The 17,183-nt window shown below is 45.5% G+C and overlaps 1 protein-coding gene across 4 annotated transcripts in view; it reads left to right on the top strand.

The window, feature by feature from the left end:
* cica (capicua transcriptional repressor a) overlaps positions 1 to 17,183 on the top strand; it is a 51,284-nt gene that overhangs the window by 32,447 nt on the left and 1,654 nt on the right. For 2 of the 4 annotated variants that reach the window (XM_030740621.1, XM_030740620.1), the window contains exons 6-20: positions 2,054 to 2,153; positions 2,275 to 2,457; positions 2,658 to 2,784; positions 3,707 to 3,879; positions 6,632 to 6,758; positions 8,545 to 8,624; positions 8,935 to 9,751; positions 10,154 to 10,296; positions 11,405 to 11,565; positions 12,845 to 13,088; positions 13,590 to 13,866; positions 14,132 to 14,310; positions 15,559 to 15,704; positions 16,422 to 16,573; positions 16,731 to 17,069. In XM_030740621.1, coding sequence (XP_030596481.1) covers positions 2,054 to 2,153; positions 2,275 to 2,457; positions 2,658 to 2,784; positions 3,707 to 3,879; positions 6,632 to 6,758; positions 8,545 to 8,624; positions 8,935 to 9,751; positions 10,154 to 10,296; positions 11,405 to 11,565; positions 12,845 to 13,088; positions 13,590 to 13,866; positions 14,132 to 14,310; positions 15,559 to 15,704; positions 16,422 to 16,573; positions 16,731 to 17,069 — 3,248 coding nt within the window. The remainder of the gene's footprint in view (positions 1 to 2,053; positions 2,154 to 2,274; positions 2,458 to 2,657; positions 2,785 to 3,706; positions 3,880 to 6,631; positions 6,759 to 8,544; positions 8,625 to 8,934; positions 9,752 to 10,153; positions 10,297 to 11,404; positions 11,566 to 12,844; positions 13,089 to 13,589; positions 13,867 to 14,131; positions 14,311 to 15,558; positions 15,705 to 16,421; positions 16,574 to 16,730; positions 17,070 to 17,183) is intronic. The other 2 variants (XM_030740622.1, XM_030740623.1) reach the window with 2 other exon arrangements.

Below are 17,183 nucleotides of genomic sequence, written 5' to 3' on the forward strand. Positions count from 1 at the left end.
CAATACTTTTTCTGTTGTTCTCAGTAAGTGTGTCATTTCTGAAGTAAACAGCAGTAAAATGTTTTCACTTTGCAGTTTGTTGCCAGTTTGACCTCCTTACACTGGTGGGTGATTCCACGTAAGGTTAAATCTAAAAAACAGTCCCACTCATCACCTTCACAACCTTCATTTTTGTACAATAATTTTAGTGTATTTAATATTCAGTGCACAGAGGTGATTTGGTCCCTCAGAGCTTCAGTAGAGGAGATATTTTCATGACTGAAAAACACATTTAAGCTCTGCTAAAAACTGTAACAGATCGATTTTACAGCCACTCCGAGTGTCACAGTCTAAAGCCAAAAGCATGTTTTTGTTCACTGTGATTTTAGGCAAACAGATCATTTATCATCACTAATATGAGCAAGAAGCTCCAAAAGTGAGGTCAGAGGTCAAATCTTTAAACGGTGCTTTCTATATGTTACAGTACTCACCGCACAGAATCAGAGTTTCTAGTTTTTAAGGCTTTTTGTTTGTTTTTTTCGGCCGATAAATCATGACGTTGACCTCGAAGACCTCGGTGGATGAAAGCCAAGTTTGGATGGATTGTTAACATGAAACATCTGTAAACATATGCTCACAAAGTTTAAATTCATTCAAAACTTTAGGAGCTGAATGACATGCAAATGTTACAAAAAACACGTATCTGCCTCAGCAGAGGTAATAATCGTAATATTGAAATAATATTAATAAAAAAATAAAGTGCACCAACGGTTCTTTTAACTGCTGTTTACAACAGCAGCTCAGCTAAGCCCAGTCTTATGTGTGCTCGGTTGCCTTTTTCCCAGAGCCGCTTCAGTGTCCCGGAGGAAAAAATGCAGTTTCATAACTGAAAAAGCAGCTTCGGTGGAATTCCCTGAATTCATCCTCAGTAGTTAGCAGGCTTAATGATAACGCTGGCAGTTCTGAGGTGTCTGCACAGAACCCAAAGGGTACTAAATTCCAACACCAGCCACAGTCTGAGCACCCTCCTGCCCGCCAGATACAAAAGTGTCTGCTGCTGAACCACAAAGACTCACTTGTCCACCACAAAGCTTTATTTTAGTCATTAATTTATGTCTTTTGTTTTTTGTGAGTAGCAAAAGGAGATTTTTTTTTTCAAAAAACGCAACCTTCTGGTAATTAATAATTAATAATTAATAATTACAGTAGATATTGAATATTGAAGAGATGAAAAAAGCTATGCCAACGATAACAGGGGCACGAAGGGGAAAAAAGCAAAACAAATGGAAAGAACTGCTCTATTATTTGATGATTTAAACAAACTGCAGGTAACCACTAAAAAGGAAATATTTTGTGGTTTCTACAGCATGACATTTCAGGCTGGTTAAGTGGTTACTTTGTATGAAATGCCACAGTAAACTTTCTTATCCTGCAGCAGACGTTTGAGACACAGTTAATACATGTGAGATGGGCGAGTGAGATCAGAAGTCTTTTTTTACATATCTGAATAAGCAGGCACCTCTGCATCATAAATTCCTCCTTCAAACCCTTCTGCTGCAGTGCTTTCCCGAGAGGAGCTCAGAGTGTGTAACTACACGAGGATGCATCGTTAGTTAAAAGGTGTGAATTTTACTGCATAAGTGTGAAACAAAGACTTCTGATAACACAGCTGGCCCAGTTTTAGTTTCCATAGTGTGGGATTGTGTTTTAGTCTAGACTGGTGACAAAGTGACTCCCTGATTGGGTCTCATCACTCTCAAAGAATAAACATTAAAGCCAGGTTCACATGTGATGATCTCATCCTTCCCACGTGGCTGTTCATGTTACAGTTTTCTGTTATCCTTTGAAGATGGATACTCATTCCAGTAGGGCTCGAGTTATTGTACACAAAAAAGAAATCTCTGTCTTACTGTGCTTTTCTTCTTCTGTCATATCTTCTGTATCACTTCCTGTGTGCACAAACCTGCCCTGTACACATGGAGATCAATGCGATCATTCATGGATTTTTGAAATGTGTGGACGGAGGATGTAGAACCTCCCGTAGAGTTTCACTTTTCTCTGTGTTTGAATGCAGGTTTTCCCCGGGTGTGGCCAACGATCCATCGCCTTCCACTGGACCCATAAAGAGACGCACACAGTCTCTCAGTGCACTGCCCAAGGATGGAGACAGAAAGGTCAGTCCAAGGTGCACCCAGTCTACCTGCAGACACGAGAAAGAGAACACCAGATGGTGGTTACTTGTTGCTACTAATAGTGTACAGTAAAAACTTGTGTCCTCTCCCAAACTCCAACCAGAGGGAGAAGGACCACATCCGCCGTCCCATGAACGCCTTCATGATCTTCAGCAAACGTCACCGGGCACTGGTGCACCAGCGGCATCCCAACCAGGACAACCGCACAGTCAGCAAGATCCTGGGCGAGTGGTGGTACGCTTTAGGGCCCAATGAGAAGCAGCAGTACCACGACCTGGCCTTTCAGGTAAACAGATTTTATTTTATTACTTCTTCACAGTTTTTTTATTGAGTTTAGTGTGCAAAACGCTAACACGGCTGTGAACATCCAGTTTCCCGTGGCTTCTTTGTAATTATCTGATTAAAAACTGGGGGAAATTTCATGAGCTGTGAAATCCACTGAGACTGCATCAACAGAAAGTTAGACTTCTCCTCCTCCTGTTTCAGGTGAAAGAGGCCCACTTCAGAGCCCACCCAGACTGGAAGTGGTGTAACAAGGACCGCAGGAAGTCTCTGTCAGAGGGCCGGGGTACCCCCAAGGAGCCACGGGAGAGGAGCATGTCAGAGAGCATAGGTGTGTGATGATCATCTCACACACCAGAAGGAAAAACCATCATCAGCGTTCATCAACTCTGTGTTTCCAAATCTGCAGTGAATATAGGCAGCATTATGATCTTCACATGATTTATGTCTAAAAAACTGTTACATAGTAGCATAGTGAAATTTCACAAGTCATAGTCAAGTCAAAATATCTGTGAACTATGCAAACCCGTTTCATTTGCATTTCTCACGCAGGTGATTTTAGATTTTTCACACACTCGAAATGAGCGAATCAGCATTTAAAGCAGCACAAACAGCTTATAGAGCAGATCGGGTACCTTCATGCTGTCAGGAGACAGCGTGCATCGCTCCCACAGTTTCTTCTCTCGGTATAAATTAAGCAAACCGCTTTCCTTTACAGCTGTGCTCTTTGGCCCCTCCCTCAAAGCTCAAACTCACTCTTTTTTTCAGGACAGGTGAGTTGTGAGGCTGTCCTTTAACAGGATCTGTCTACAGGAAGTAAAACTCACTTGGTTCCTGTGGGTGAGCCTGTGGAAGGTTATTAACGCCCGCCTCAGTCTCTGACACCCCTCAGTGTTAGGCAGGTGTGTCAGGTAACGGCTTCTACCTGTGACACGAACTCAAAAACACCCCAAATCACCGCTTTTATAAACCGAACATTTAAAGTTCAGTAACTGCATGATGTTTGTTAAGTTTATGAATTTCCATCTTTAATAATCACTGTAATGGAGGAGCCTCATCTTCTACATTAGAGTGATGTGATCGGTATCAAAAGTTCAGTGACTGACAACAGTATCTGAACCCCCCGACCGTCAGCATATGAATGAGCACTGCTGAGTATAAACGTATTGATTGGAAGGTTTATTGATCCGCTCCTCGACGATTCAATGTGATATTTGATCTTTGCTCAGAGTCTGTTCTTCTCTCTTCCCCAGACGCCCACTCGGAGTCCCAGGCACTGGAAGGGAAGGGGGGAGGCTCGGGCTGGCCGGGGGGATTGGAGCGTCGAGGAGGGATGTTTGGGGGGCCGTCCCACCGTCCCCGAGCCTTTTCCCAGAGTGCCGTGCACACCCTGGAGCAGAGGGAGTGGGAGAGAGACCTGGAGAAGGTGCGAGGTTGTTAATCTGCAGCTCCCGGGCATCAAACAGACTCAGGAGATTTAAGACTGTGAAGAAAGCTGTTTCAGATCACTAGATACCACCAACTGGTTACTTACTAAACAGTGTAATTTCTAAAAAAGAAAAAAAGCCGCCCACGTGAATCTGCTTAATGTGTCAACTTGAGTGTATTTAACAAGTTTCTTCCAGCAAAATGCATCCAAGAGGGAAATAAAGAAGCGACAGACTGAAAAAAAAACTCCGTGTTTAAAGTGTTCGTGTGTGTGTGTGTGTGTGTTCACACACCGCGGACGTGCGTCCCTCAGACCGTAGAGCATTTTGGCCGAATGTCGTTCCAAAGCGGTTGAAATGAACTCGCTGTGTGTGAGGCTGTTGCTGCTGAGACCCGGTGGAAGCTCTGGGGGAGAGCAGCCTCCAACTTCAAAGCTTTCTCTTTCTGCTTTTTTAGTGCCTTTGAAGGTATGAGACTGTTTGCTGCTTCGCTCCTAATCACAGAGGAGTAGGCCTACATGCCAGCTCTTTTGTCTGAAGGCGTTCATCTGATGCCAGTGGCGTAAAGAATATATGCATGCTTTAATAATAGCTGCATTACTTCTGTCTGATTTCTTAGCCTTTTCTGCAGTTTATAATCAGTTTACCTTCCAATACTCCTTTTTCCTGGGTTTCTCCCAGCTTTAAGGTGATCCCATTTTGCCTTTTTTCTGGGGAAGCTCCTGGGAATCTGTGTGAGCTTCAAAGTTTATTGTAAATAATTGGAATACATACATCTGTAAGGTTTGTGTGTGTGTGTCTAATGTTGCCTCGGGTGACAGATTGTTTATGAAATGCCGTCTACATGCACACTACGTATAAATTTAATGTAATATCATTTTAACCCACAGCCTGAGTTATGCTTGTTTTCTACTTGAGCACAAAGGCAGACTGACCATGTACCTGCAGAGTGTTTGGTGTCAGATGCGGGCAGTATCAGAAATATGTGGTACAACCGGTCTGCTCGTGTTGTTGGTCCATCAGAGAGAAGAGCAAAGTTATAACATGCGAAGAGCTGAAGTGAAACGAGGCGTTAAAAACAATCAAAACTGTCTACTGATGGTTTTTCGCCCCCTTCCCTGCTCTGGACTTACCAACCAATCAGCATTTGATGCATGCTTAGGTCGTCCGCATCCTGCAACGTGCAGGTGGGATTTTGGAGGACGCCCCTCTCAGTGCGCTGTCTGAATGAAAACCCTCTTAAAATAATGGTCTCAGTCATTGTTTTATTTTTTCCTAAATCATCATATTTTCAATGTTTGGTTCAGTTTTTTGTTTCCTGAAAAAATGACTCAGGCTGTTATTTTAAGAGTGGTGACGACATGCAGATAGACACATTTGCAGAACCATAAATTCTGTTTTAAGGGGTGTGTGTTCGACCACTGTGAAGATAGAGTACATTAAAAAAGAAACACACCAAAATAAATACAGAGTCGAGCCGTGTGTGCAACTCATTGACCAGGATATGTCCTTCAATGCACATATTACACAAATATGCATTTGTGCAATATTTCTAAAATTAGAAACATCCTTTCTCAGACTGATGCTGAAAAGCTCATTCATGCATTTATTACTTCTAGGCTGGACTATTGTAATTCATTATTATCAGGCTGTCCTAAAAGCTCCCTGAAAAGCCTTCAGCTGATCCAAAATGCTGCAGCTAGAGTACTGACAGGGACTAGAAAGAGAGAGCCGATTTCTCCCATATTGGCTTCTCTTCATTGGCTCCCTGTTAAATCTAGAATAGAATTTAAAATTCTTCTCCTCACATACAAGGTCTTGAATAATCAGGCCCCATCTTATCTCAAAGACCTCATAGTCCCATATCACCCAAATAGAGCACTTCTCTCTCAGACTGCTGGCTTACTTGTGGTTCCTCGGATACTTAAGAGTAGAATGGGAGGCAGAGCCTTCAGCTTTCAGGCCCCTCTTCTGTGGAACCAGCTCCCAGCATGGATTCAGGAGACAGACACCCTCTCAATTTTTAAGATTAGGCTTAAAACTCTCCTTTTTGATCAAGCTTATAGTTAGGGCTGGATCGGGTGACCCTGAACCCTCCCTTAGTTATGCTGCTATAGCCTCAGGCTGCTGGGGGGTTCCCATGTTTCATCTCTCCTGAGTGTCATTAACTTTTGTTTTCTCTCTCCCATAGTCTGTGTTTTGTCCATGTCTCTCTGTGCTTTCTTTTTTCTCTTCCCCCTCCCCTGACCATTCGGGAGATGGCCGCCCCACCCTGATCCTCACTTCCTGTTAAAAGGGAGTTCTTCCTACTGTTGCCAAGTGCTGCGTATAGGGGATTGTCTGAGTGTTGAGATTTTCTCTAATATTGTAGGGCCTTTAATTTACAATATAAAGCACCTTAAGATGATTGTCAGTGTGGACACCTCCTCCCAATCATATTAAATTACACAAGTTATAACCAAGAGTCTTCAGGGACCATCTACACAATAAAGTCATAGGCTAAACTCACACCGGTCTCCGGCTGGTTGTAGGGCAGAACTTAGTTTAAAAACTGTTTATTTTACATATTTCAGTCAGATTTTATTTAAATATTCAGTAACTTCAATAACATAAAGTGTCACAATCACTATAAAGTACTTTTGCTCCCAAAATCTAACAAACTCCCAGATTTTTAGACCTGAATGTTGAATCAGTGTTGGTGATATTTCAGAGGAAGTCCTTCACGTGTCGTCTTTCTTTCTCCGCTGTCAGGAGGACGGCGCTGGTTTGTTTCGTACCCGGCCTCAGTCGCTGTACCAGAGTGGGGCCGGTGAGGACGTGACCAGCGATGAAGAACGGATGGTCATCTGTGAGGAAGAGGGGGACGATGATGTCATGGGTGAGTGAGGTGATGTGCAGTGTTTTAGCGAGAGTTTCGTAACCAGGCCGAGTTTCAGTTCCCGCGATGGTCAGTAAACTTCTGTCTTCCTGAGAGAGAGGCTGTGGCAGCACCTCGATCTCATTCGGCCCCAACACTCCAGCTGCTAACTGCTATTCTTAAAATATCACAAGCACAGCAACACATAATTTCCACTTCAGCTGTGAAACTCTGACGGCAGCTTTTACAACTTTAGTTTCATTTGCTCAGCAGAAGAAATCACTCCACAGTCATAAGAGCAGATTCTGCAGTGGACCTGCAGGATACTTTCCTCTCAGTATTATAAACATGTGTACTTCACTACACCCAGCAGGAAACAGAAGACTGAAAAAACTGAGTTACCGTGACTCATAGATACAACAATGCCTCTGACAGGGCAGGTCTCCTTCTTTATCATTAATCTTCCTCTATGAGCTCATACAACCACCAGATCTTTTGTGACAAAAGTAAATATCCCTGTCACGCACACAAACACGCAGCATTAAGATGTGCAGGGGAGAACACCCGAGAGCAGGAAACTGAGGCGAGATTCATAAACAAAAGGCAAGGTTTTAATGGCTGATAACAGCGCAGAGGAGTCCAGGTACTTCCAGTGTGTTTTCTCAGAGAAAGCAGAAATGTGAAACACGCACGAGGAGATCAAACCAGGGACAGGATCAAAAACGGGCGGAGCTGCCATGATGTCACCCGCTGGTTACTGAAGTCCCGCCATCTTTGTGTGACAGGCGAGGGGAGGAAAGGGTTTGCTGAGGTCAAAGAGCAAGAAAGGCGAGGGCTGTTTTCACACAGACTTCTATGTAACTGGAACCAGAGGAGTCGCCCCCTGCTGCCCGTTAGAAAGAGCGCAGGCTAAAGGCTTCACTTACCTCCATCTTTTACACAGTGTATGGATGAAGGCTGAGAGTGGAGGGGTGTGTGCGTGTGTGTGTGTGTGTGTGTGTAGAGCTGAGCGGACATAACCGAACAACCACAAAGGTGCAGTGCGCACAGAGGACATCATTACTGAAGAAAGGAAGACACAGAAACTAACACATGGATGAAACAGAGGGAGGCAGCAGCCAGGAAACATGACACACTGTGAAATACAAGAAGGAATATCAGTTCAGTGGAAACAGATTATTTTAAATCACTTACAGAAGGACTCTGTTCATCACGGAGGTGAATAGATGACACATGCACGATTAACAAAAGACACAAAAGAGGACAGAGGAGCAAGTCTTTGTTGTATTTTATGTCTCTCTTCTAAATAAAGACATTTCAATCATAACTTTATTAGAATTAGAATATTAGAATAATTTATTAGAATAGAGAAAATTCAGTGTTGGATGCTCAAAGTGTTCTGGGACATGACTTCGAGTGTCCACTGCTGTCCAAGATCCAAACATCTAAACTCAGGGAAAAGATTTAGGTGTGTGTGTGTGTGTGTGTGTGTGTGTGTGTGTGTGTGTGTGTGTGTGTGTGTGTGTGTGTGTGTGTGTGTGTGTGTGTGTGTGTGTGTGTGTGTTTGGTTCCCTTTGTTATTATTGTTTTAGGAGGAAAGAATAAACTGGTGGCATTAAAGTAAAAAGGTCACAGAGATGACTCTGAATGATCAGGATAACATGATTTATAGGTGGGTGAAAGGATTGTGTGTCAAATATGTGCATTAATAGAAAAAAGGCCTGACTGTGGCATAAAGGAAGAGTAAATATGAATTATTATAATAATAAAACAGGTTGTTGTTTTATTGCTGGTGTCTCACCCTCAGAGGGATGCCCTGAAGGCGCCATCGACCTCAAGTGTCAAGAGAGAGTGACCGACAGCGATGAGGACGAGCCAGATGGACAGGTAGGTCGAGTTTATTTTTACTGGAAGCGTTTAAAATAAATCTTCCTGTTTTTGTCTTATTTGGTTTGTTCCTGGAGTAAAGTTTCAGATTCAGTAAAAAGTTGTTTGTGTTGAATAAGAAGTGAATCTGAGTCATCAGCGGTAAATTAGGCATCGCATTGTTGGTGCTTTATTTTAAGCTTTTTTCTGAATGTCTTTATTCCCGTCGAGGATTAAATACCCACAGATTTTTCAGAGTTACTGTAAGTTGAGCAGAACTTCACATATTAACTTTCCCCCTTTGATCTCTGTGCTTCTCTCTTCCCTCCAGCATGGCTTCCAGCCATTGGCTCGCTCCTCTCTCCCCTCCTCCTCTCCCTCCATCACCCACTCTGACTCCTCCTCGGCTAAAGGGAGCGGTGGCAGCGACGGAGGAGGTGCTGAAGATGGGTCAGAGAAGAAGAGAAAGAGAGGCGCAGACGGAGGAGCGGATGAGAGCGAGGGAGCACCCAAGACAGAGGAAGCGGCACCAGGTGGAGGAGAAGGAAGTGGAGCAGGTGGGCAGGGTGTCTGCTCTCTGTCCATCTCCCAGCCTCCTCCAGGTTTGACCCAGGCTGGCGTCCGCATGGCTCCCACTATGGTGACCAACGTGGTACGCCCCATCGCCAGCACGCCCATCCCCATCGCCAGCAAGCCGGTGGAAGGCCCCATCACCCTCAGCGCCATGCCGCAGGACAAGAAAGCCACTCTCCTGATTGGAGGTGGTGGAGCTCAGCAGCTGCCGATCGCCGCAGGGGGTGGGTACCTGTCGTCCTCCTCCCCTGGTCCAGTCAGTGTAACCTCTGTAGGGGGCAGCAGCCTGCTCACTAGCCTAGGTCTGGGACCCTCCCAAACAGTGGAGCTCCTCTCCTTACACATCCAAAGCCCCCTACCTGTCCTCCAGCTCCACCCCACTGCCGCCACCACCTCCTCTCTCACACCTCCCGCCTGCCCCACGCCACTGGGACAGGCGCAGTACATCCTGCCCACCGAGAGCCCTTCCTCCCCTCAACTCACTCACCAGCAAATCCTCTCCCTGCCCGCAAATGCCGCCCTGGCCAATGGCGTGCACTCGGGGGCGGGAATCAGAGTCAGCCCCGGGACTAGAGGTGAGACAGAGAGCAACGATTGGATGAGAGAAAAAAAATGGCAACAAAAGCAAAAATGTCTTTCTTTGATCTTTCTTTCTGCTATTCTTCCCTTCACTGCAGTAGATTTGATTGGCTTTACATAAACGGGAGATAAATGATTGACATGAGTTATGAGTGCCCGCCGCTCACCCACGTCCTAATCACTCTGTTCATAAGAAGCAACAGGACGTCATTCCACCTTGTTATCAGCAAGGAATTTCACTCGCATCCGTAGCTGAAATGTTCCCTTCGTCTCAGCGTGTCTCCGCCCACCGCCGCTCCTCTGATGTCTTCACCTCCTCTCTTTTGACTCGATTCATCTGTTCCTCACGCTGAGTGATTTAATTCTGTCTCTCTCTCTCTCTGCTTCTCACTCATTAGTCCAAACCCAGTCGCCAGTCTTGCAGAGCAAGATGTTGGTTCCCATGGCAACAGTGAGAACCGGGTCTACTCCTCCTCATCCTTCCATTTCCCTGGTGGCTCCGCCCCTTCCTGTGCAGAACGGCAACGCGACAGGAAACAAGGTAAGAACACGGTGTCAGAGATGAATACCTGCCAGCCCGGCGGTTCAGAGCATCGAAACTGGAGCGAGCCGACACGTGTTCCTATTAGGAAACACGGTGGATAACACGAGGAAGCGTGTGTGTGTGTGTGTGTGTGTGTGTGTGTGTGTGTGTGTGTTACTGCTCTGCATTCCTGTACAGAGGTCTGATTTGGGACAGAATTTACACTGTCAGGAAAACTGCACTGCAGTCTGCTTTTACAAGCAAGCCTCACCACCCAGCAGCCTCTGACACCAGGCAGTTAGGATTATTTCAGGTCAAAGGTCATAAAAACTCCATGTGTCGAATCATCAGTCAAATCTGATAAACGCAGTTTTAAAATAAGGGTTTAAAAAGATTTTCTTCCCTGAAACTTAAATGTCTACCTCCATCTTTGTTCTCACATACAGTATATACTTAAAATCAGCATTCTTTGAGTGCCGTGTCGCTTTCATAAGATCTCTTTTAGCGTTCAAGGACATCCAATCTGTATCATAAATCATGGGGCCAGAAAAGATCAGTTGGTATTCGTCGTTGGGACAAAGTGCTGTGAAATCACACAAAAGTCTTCAAATGTGCTGAAATCAAATGATTCTTAACGGGTGCCCGTTATGCTGATTTCATGTTCCATATTTTATTTCTGCACTCTCCCAGAGTAGCTTTGTATGATTTACAGTTCAAAATAATCCTTATATTCATCCATTTTATCCCTGATGACCATATAAAGATACCATGGATTCATATGAAGTCTTTCAGGTAGTGTTAATAACGTGTTTGATTAGAGGATGCTCGTTTTCGTTTATGTGCTTTGTTTCAAACATTAATGAGGTGGCTGTATTTTTCAGTATTATGAAGAATGAAACACACGAACAGAAAAGTTGAAACTGAAGAGAAATGCTCCGTTACTGATTGTAGTGTCACAGCGTGACCTGAGCCGAGGGCCAATGAGGGGCTCTCTTTGTTTGTGGAGCTGACTGCAGGATACATAACGAACAGATGCTAGAATATAAAGTGTATGTTCTCTAAAAACCTGAAACCCAGTGAGGAATCCATTGTGTTTGTGTGTTTTCTGACACCCCCCCCTCTCCAGATCATTCAGATCGCCTCCATGCCTGTTGTACAGACCAACGTCCACCCTAACGGCACAGCAGCGGTGCATCCTGGGAGCCCCTTTCCTGTTTCCATGGCAACAGTGATGGCTCCCGGTGCTGCGCCCCCACAGACCGTTCTCCTGACCTCTCCACCCACCAGGTCAGTAACGCAGGCCCAACACCTGAAAGACGAGCAGCACGAACCCCGACTGAACTCCACGGGACTAATGCGTGAGCCGGTCAGAGAGGCCTCGGAGAAACTCGAGTTCAACAACTTTAAAAGATGCTGTCAGATATTGATTTTAGCTGGGTCGTGGCTTTACTTAATGTGCAGCAAATGCAGATAAAGAAAGTCAACACTTTGAAGGCAGTTTAGTCCTCCATTATCCCCTGCAGCCGTGTGAACTATGACACCATCTATAAAAACCTCGCAGTTTGTAAAAGACAACTTTTACATGAAGAAAAGTTCCTGAAAGTGAAAGTTGGGCAGTTTTCTTCAAAGCTGGAATGATGATGGAGTATTTTATAGAAAACTGATTCATACCCATTTATTCAAACATGCCCAGTATTAATCAGATCCAGCTGTAAATAAATAGTTTCAGTGTATCTGTGCGTGACTTCTGAGCCATAAAAATCAGGGGGCGATTTTCAGGGCTGGAAAATTGTAAAAAAAGAGCAAAAGTCTGCACTTCTGCCACTTTGAGTCAGTCTCTGTAGACTCCCATCTCTAAACATCCGACTTTACAGCAGGAAAAAATGTTTACAGCTTGGATCAAAATATTATTTTGGTCTCTGTAAATAGTTTCTCTCTTCAAACAAATTGTACGGGTGGTGAATTTTTACATAAATAATCCGTCTAAATACCATTAAGGTGTTAGGTTATGTGACTAGAGAGCTAACTAAACATTATGTAAAACATAATGTAGCAGATTAGCAGATATGATATGCACCTATACAGGCTGCTAACCATCTGATAGCCTAGTTCTCCATTCTCTCATCCGTATAGTCACTTTCTGGCTCAGAAAAACCAAAAGGGCTAAAGAGAGGCAAAGATGCTCAGGAGCAAAGATGGCGGACAGAAGAGGGAAGGACAAGACTAGATGTGCACAGAGGGCTGATTGGGCAACAATGTAAAGGTGAGAACAGCTAAGGAGAGTCAGACAACCAGGAAAGGCAGGAAATAAAATGGCATTAAGACGCATGACTAACCTAACATTCAAAACAAAACAGGAAGTAACTGTAAGGCAAGTAAGTTACAAACAAACATGAAGACAGATGGAAACAGCAGGACTAGAAACATGAAGAAGAATAACAAAACCAACAAACGCAACAAGGACCACGATGCCGCTGCCTTTTATGTACAGTCAGTGATAAAACTCAGATGGCTGCTGTCATCATGAATCATTTTATTATTTCTATTCACTACTTTTCTCGTCCAGGATCACTTATGTCCAGTCAGGTCCGGGAATTACCACAGCAACGCCCCAGCAAGGTCCACAGCCTTCAGGTCCTGCATATCTCCAGCCACCTCTGGCAACCCTGAGCTTCGCCGCCATCGCCCCGGCTCCACAAACGCTGGTTCAGCCAGTCGTCGGTCAGCCTCCGCTACTAGCTCCAGCTCAGCCCCTTAGCTGTCAGTCACAGAGCTCTCCGGGGCAGCCAGCAGCCAGCGCCGGTCGTCAGGTAACGAGAGATTTGCACAGACCTGTCACTGCAGTGCAGACAAACATACAGCGGTCCACACCAAAACCACTGACAGGTGAAGTGAATGAGATCATCTGGTTATCATCTGGTCTTTCTGGCATTTATCTGTCACCTTGACAGGTATTAAACACTTCTGCAGACCAGCCACACTCTCCCAACAGTAGCAGCACTCCCCAGTGCATCCCAAACAAACTGCTCAGGAACAATCAGTGAACGCTACAAAGCCTCCTATCTTCCTAGATCCCAATCCGATCAAGCATCTGCAGGATGCACCAAAACGAGCCTGATATACAGGACCCAAAAGCACTGCTGCTGCGGGACGACTGCAGAGACCCCTACCCATGCTGGGATAGGTCAGACCTGTGTTTGGCAGCATGAGGGGGAGGGTCTCTTCAAATGCTGTTGCTGTTCACTTTCAGTCTATTTCACCTGCCTTAAAGCCACCTGCTGACACGCCTGGTTTGTTGTTTCCTTCTTCAGGTACTAACTGCCATCTACCCTGCACCAGCCGCTGCTCTACCCACTGGTGTGGTCTCAGTGACACCCATGCCACCTGCAGTGGCAGCTCCAGCCCAGGACGTGACAAACCCTCCCTCTCCGCTGGCTTTAGGGCTGCAGGGTTCAGCGGCGGCGACCCCTCAGCCTGGCATGGGAACAGAGGTGGAGGTGAAGTGTGAGAGCCAGCTGGATGTTCAGGGGTTGTCGAGCTGTGCCATCAGCTCCTCGATGGCCACCGGTGCAAGCAGCAGCGTGGCAGGTAGTGGTCCACTGGTTTACCAGATTTAGGCTGTCGGTGGATTTATTTTAACTGATCATATAGTGTTGAATGTCATTTGTCCTTATCAGGGAAACTAAAATAGTTATGAGACAATAACGATTCTGATAGGATGAAAAATGTAGCAGAATCATCTGATTTGTCCACCATGATAATAAGTTTCCTTTTACATTTGTCTGCAAATGTTTTCTCAGGATTAAGGCTTCAACTTTATCAGCCAGTTAGAATGATCTATTTTCTGTTTCAGTAAAAGAGGAGGACACCGCTCAGTACGTCAAAGAAGAAAAGATGACAGACGGATACGACAGAGAGAACCAAAATGAGATGGACGAGGAGCTGGAGAGAGGGATGAAGGACAGCATGGAAAAGAAGCGAAGCAGAGAGACGGACAGAGAGGCGCACAGCGCGGGCAGCAGCAGCAAAGAGGTGAAGAAAGCTGCGAGTGTGCGTCACAAACATCGTTTTCTCACATCAGACCACAGTTCACAAAGCTTTGGTTTGGAGAGCTTTAGGAGACCGTTTCAGATCACAGAGGGAGTCACAATCAAGTCAAAAAATATCAGATATTTTTACAGACAGAAAATCAGCATTTTAAAACAGTATTAACCTTATAATGCAAAATGTGTTGTCGGCGACACAGCGTACTTCAAAAGCGCCGCCATTCGCAGACTTCTGGCAATAGTTACCGTAATAACCCGATGTCGGGTGTGAAATACAGTTTCTCAGCTTTCAGAAACCGTTTGAATTTTTCCGATAGGACAAACAGTCGCAGAATTACGGTAATTCAAAGTTCCTTTGATCAGCCGGCTCAGTGGCGATCTGCTCGGCGTTAACCAGCTGTTCACAGCTGGCAGGGGCAGCTAACGGGTGCTTCAGCGGAGATCACCCGGCGTTATTGGGTTTGTGTGAGGCTGGGCGATTAATTGGATTTTAATTTCAGTAATGATTCTGGCTTCCAGTGATTATCAAATCACAGTAATCAGGATTGTGTATGTGTGAAGTGATTATTTTTTAATTCAGATTTTCTCCTGTGTGAATCAAGTGCTTCATCCTAACAGCCCAAAGACGCTCACAGTTTAACTGAGCCTGAATGAAGGTTTGGTCAGTGGTCCTGCCTCTGGAGTTTGTGTGTCACAAACATTATTATTGCACAAACTGCACAAAAATTAATGCATGAAATTTACACTTTTTAGTACACGTCAGAGGGTTTGATTGATAACAAGAAGGTCATGCTGCAAACGTGCCTTCATCTACCAAAATAAAATGAGAAGAAGAAGTGGTGATATTTCAAACAACTATTAGACTGTTATAGACTGTTTTGCACAGAAATTAATACAGATGTGCTCTGAAATGTTGGCTCACCCTTTGGTGTGGAGATTAAATAATTTAAAACTAATCATGTAGAGGAAAAACATTCTGACAGCCTGAGAGAGACTCAATAACTGCTGCAGCTGCTGTTGTCTCTGGATCGCTCATCCGGTCTGCTTTCAGCAGTTGTTTTGGATTTCCGTCGTCTCCGCTGCCGCCCCGATCTTCGTTGCTCCCCCATCTTCCACCGCAGACATCCTGCTGTGGAGATGGGAGCTAGTGGGGACCTGCGTTTGCCCATACAAGATGGGCCAGTCTGGGCCCCTACAAGAAATAAACTCACAGAGCCTCACACTCTGTTCCCAGGCTGGACCTCGTTCCCCACCTCCACCACCGCCCTCAGGTTTGGACCCCCCTCCTCCTCCACCTGCAGAAAGAGATCAGCCCTCTTCCTCAAAGAAGACCAAGTTTCGGCCCCCGCCACTCAAAAAGACGCCCGACTCTCATGACAAGTAAGTGGGCTGATGACCCTTTATGTGAGGGGACTGCTCAGCTTTTTTATACGACCTCTTATAATTTCATCAGTTGTGTGGGTTTGGTGTATAAACGTATAAACTGATGTGAGACGGGTAAGTACCCGTGAGCGTTCTGTTATAATTGAAGCCCGGCTTGGCTGCAGGAAAAGCTTTTATCAAAGTCCAGAGCTGCTCTCTCTGTGGTCAGATGTTGGTTTCATGGAATCGGTGCCAAATCAGAGGAAAAGAAGCCAAGTCTGCCGGGTCTTTCCGGTCTTTCTGGTCTTGGTATTTAAAGAAAGAAAGAAAAGATCCTCATTTTAACAGTTTACATATTTTCAAGCTGAGAGAGCTCGTACAACAGGAACTCATCTTATGTAACTTTGGCAGCTTGAAGGGAAAAAATGCAGCACCCTGGACAGGACTGCATTTGTTGACTTTATTAATGAGCACTCGTTTTCAAGCGTAGTGCCATCCAGGTCTGTTTTTAGTGCACGGCCAAACCTCCAACTTTGTGGAAACTCTGTTTACTGAATGTGAGTGGGCAGAGTGCTTACCCTTGATGTTCTTTATTTAGACGGTAGGAAAGAAGCGGGGAAGCCGCAGAGACAAAAAAGCCATGGCAGAACCCGGCCTTAAGGAATGCAAATACATTCAGAGGTTGTCCCTTGGTGCTTGAACCAGTGCACTACTGGACCGTGTTTGTGTGTGCAGGCTCCTGTCGGAGACGTACTTTGAGGAACGCTTCGCTGAGCTGCCAGAGTTTAACCCAGAGGAGGTCCTTCCCTCGCCCACTCTGCAGAGTCTGGCCACCTCACCGAGAGCAATCCTGACAAGCTACCGCAAGAAGAGACGCAACTCCACGGGTATGACGCAGAGAGGCAGAGATTGTTCTTTGCTCCAAGCTAATATGTACAAGTGATGTCCAGTACAACCACATCTCCCTGTTCTCCAAATGTGCCTGTTCTTCCTCTCTTCCTGCGCTTCCCTTTCTTTATTCCTCACACATCTGTCTCCCTCCAGACCTTGAGCTGTCTGGAGAAGACCCCAGCTCCCCAAGGAGAAAGACTCGACGTCTGTCCAACTGCAGCTCAGAGCCCAACACCCCCAAGAGTGCCGCCAAGTGTGAGGGAGAGATCTTTACCTTCGACAGAGCAGGTACGACACGTACGGCAGCTGATGCAGGGATGCAGAGATGGACCGACATCGGTCTGATGCACCTTTCTGTGAAATCAGGTCCAGAAGGCGACGTTCCCATGGGAGACTTGGACAGGGTTTCCTACTCGTCTCTGCGCAGAACACTGGATCAGCGCCGGGCGCTCGTCATGCAGCTGTTTCAGGAACACGGCTTCTTCCCCTCAGGTAAACTAACCACAGAGAACACATGAGGAGGAGCAGGAGACGCCACTAACTGAAGCTGAAGCCTTTACTTAGTGCAGACCTTATTTCATTTAAAGAAATACAAATGTAAACTGT

This window comes from Archocentrus centrarchus, chromosome 11, assembly GCF_007364275.1.
Source record: "Archocentrus centrarchus isolate MPI-CPG fArcCen1 chromosome 11, fArcCen1, whole genome shotgun sequence".
Taxonomy (NCBI): Eukaryota; Metazoa; Chordata; class Actinopteri; order Cichliformes; family Cichlidae; genus Archocentrus; species Archocentrus centrarchus.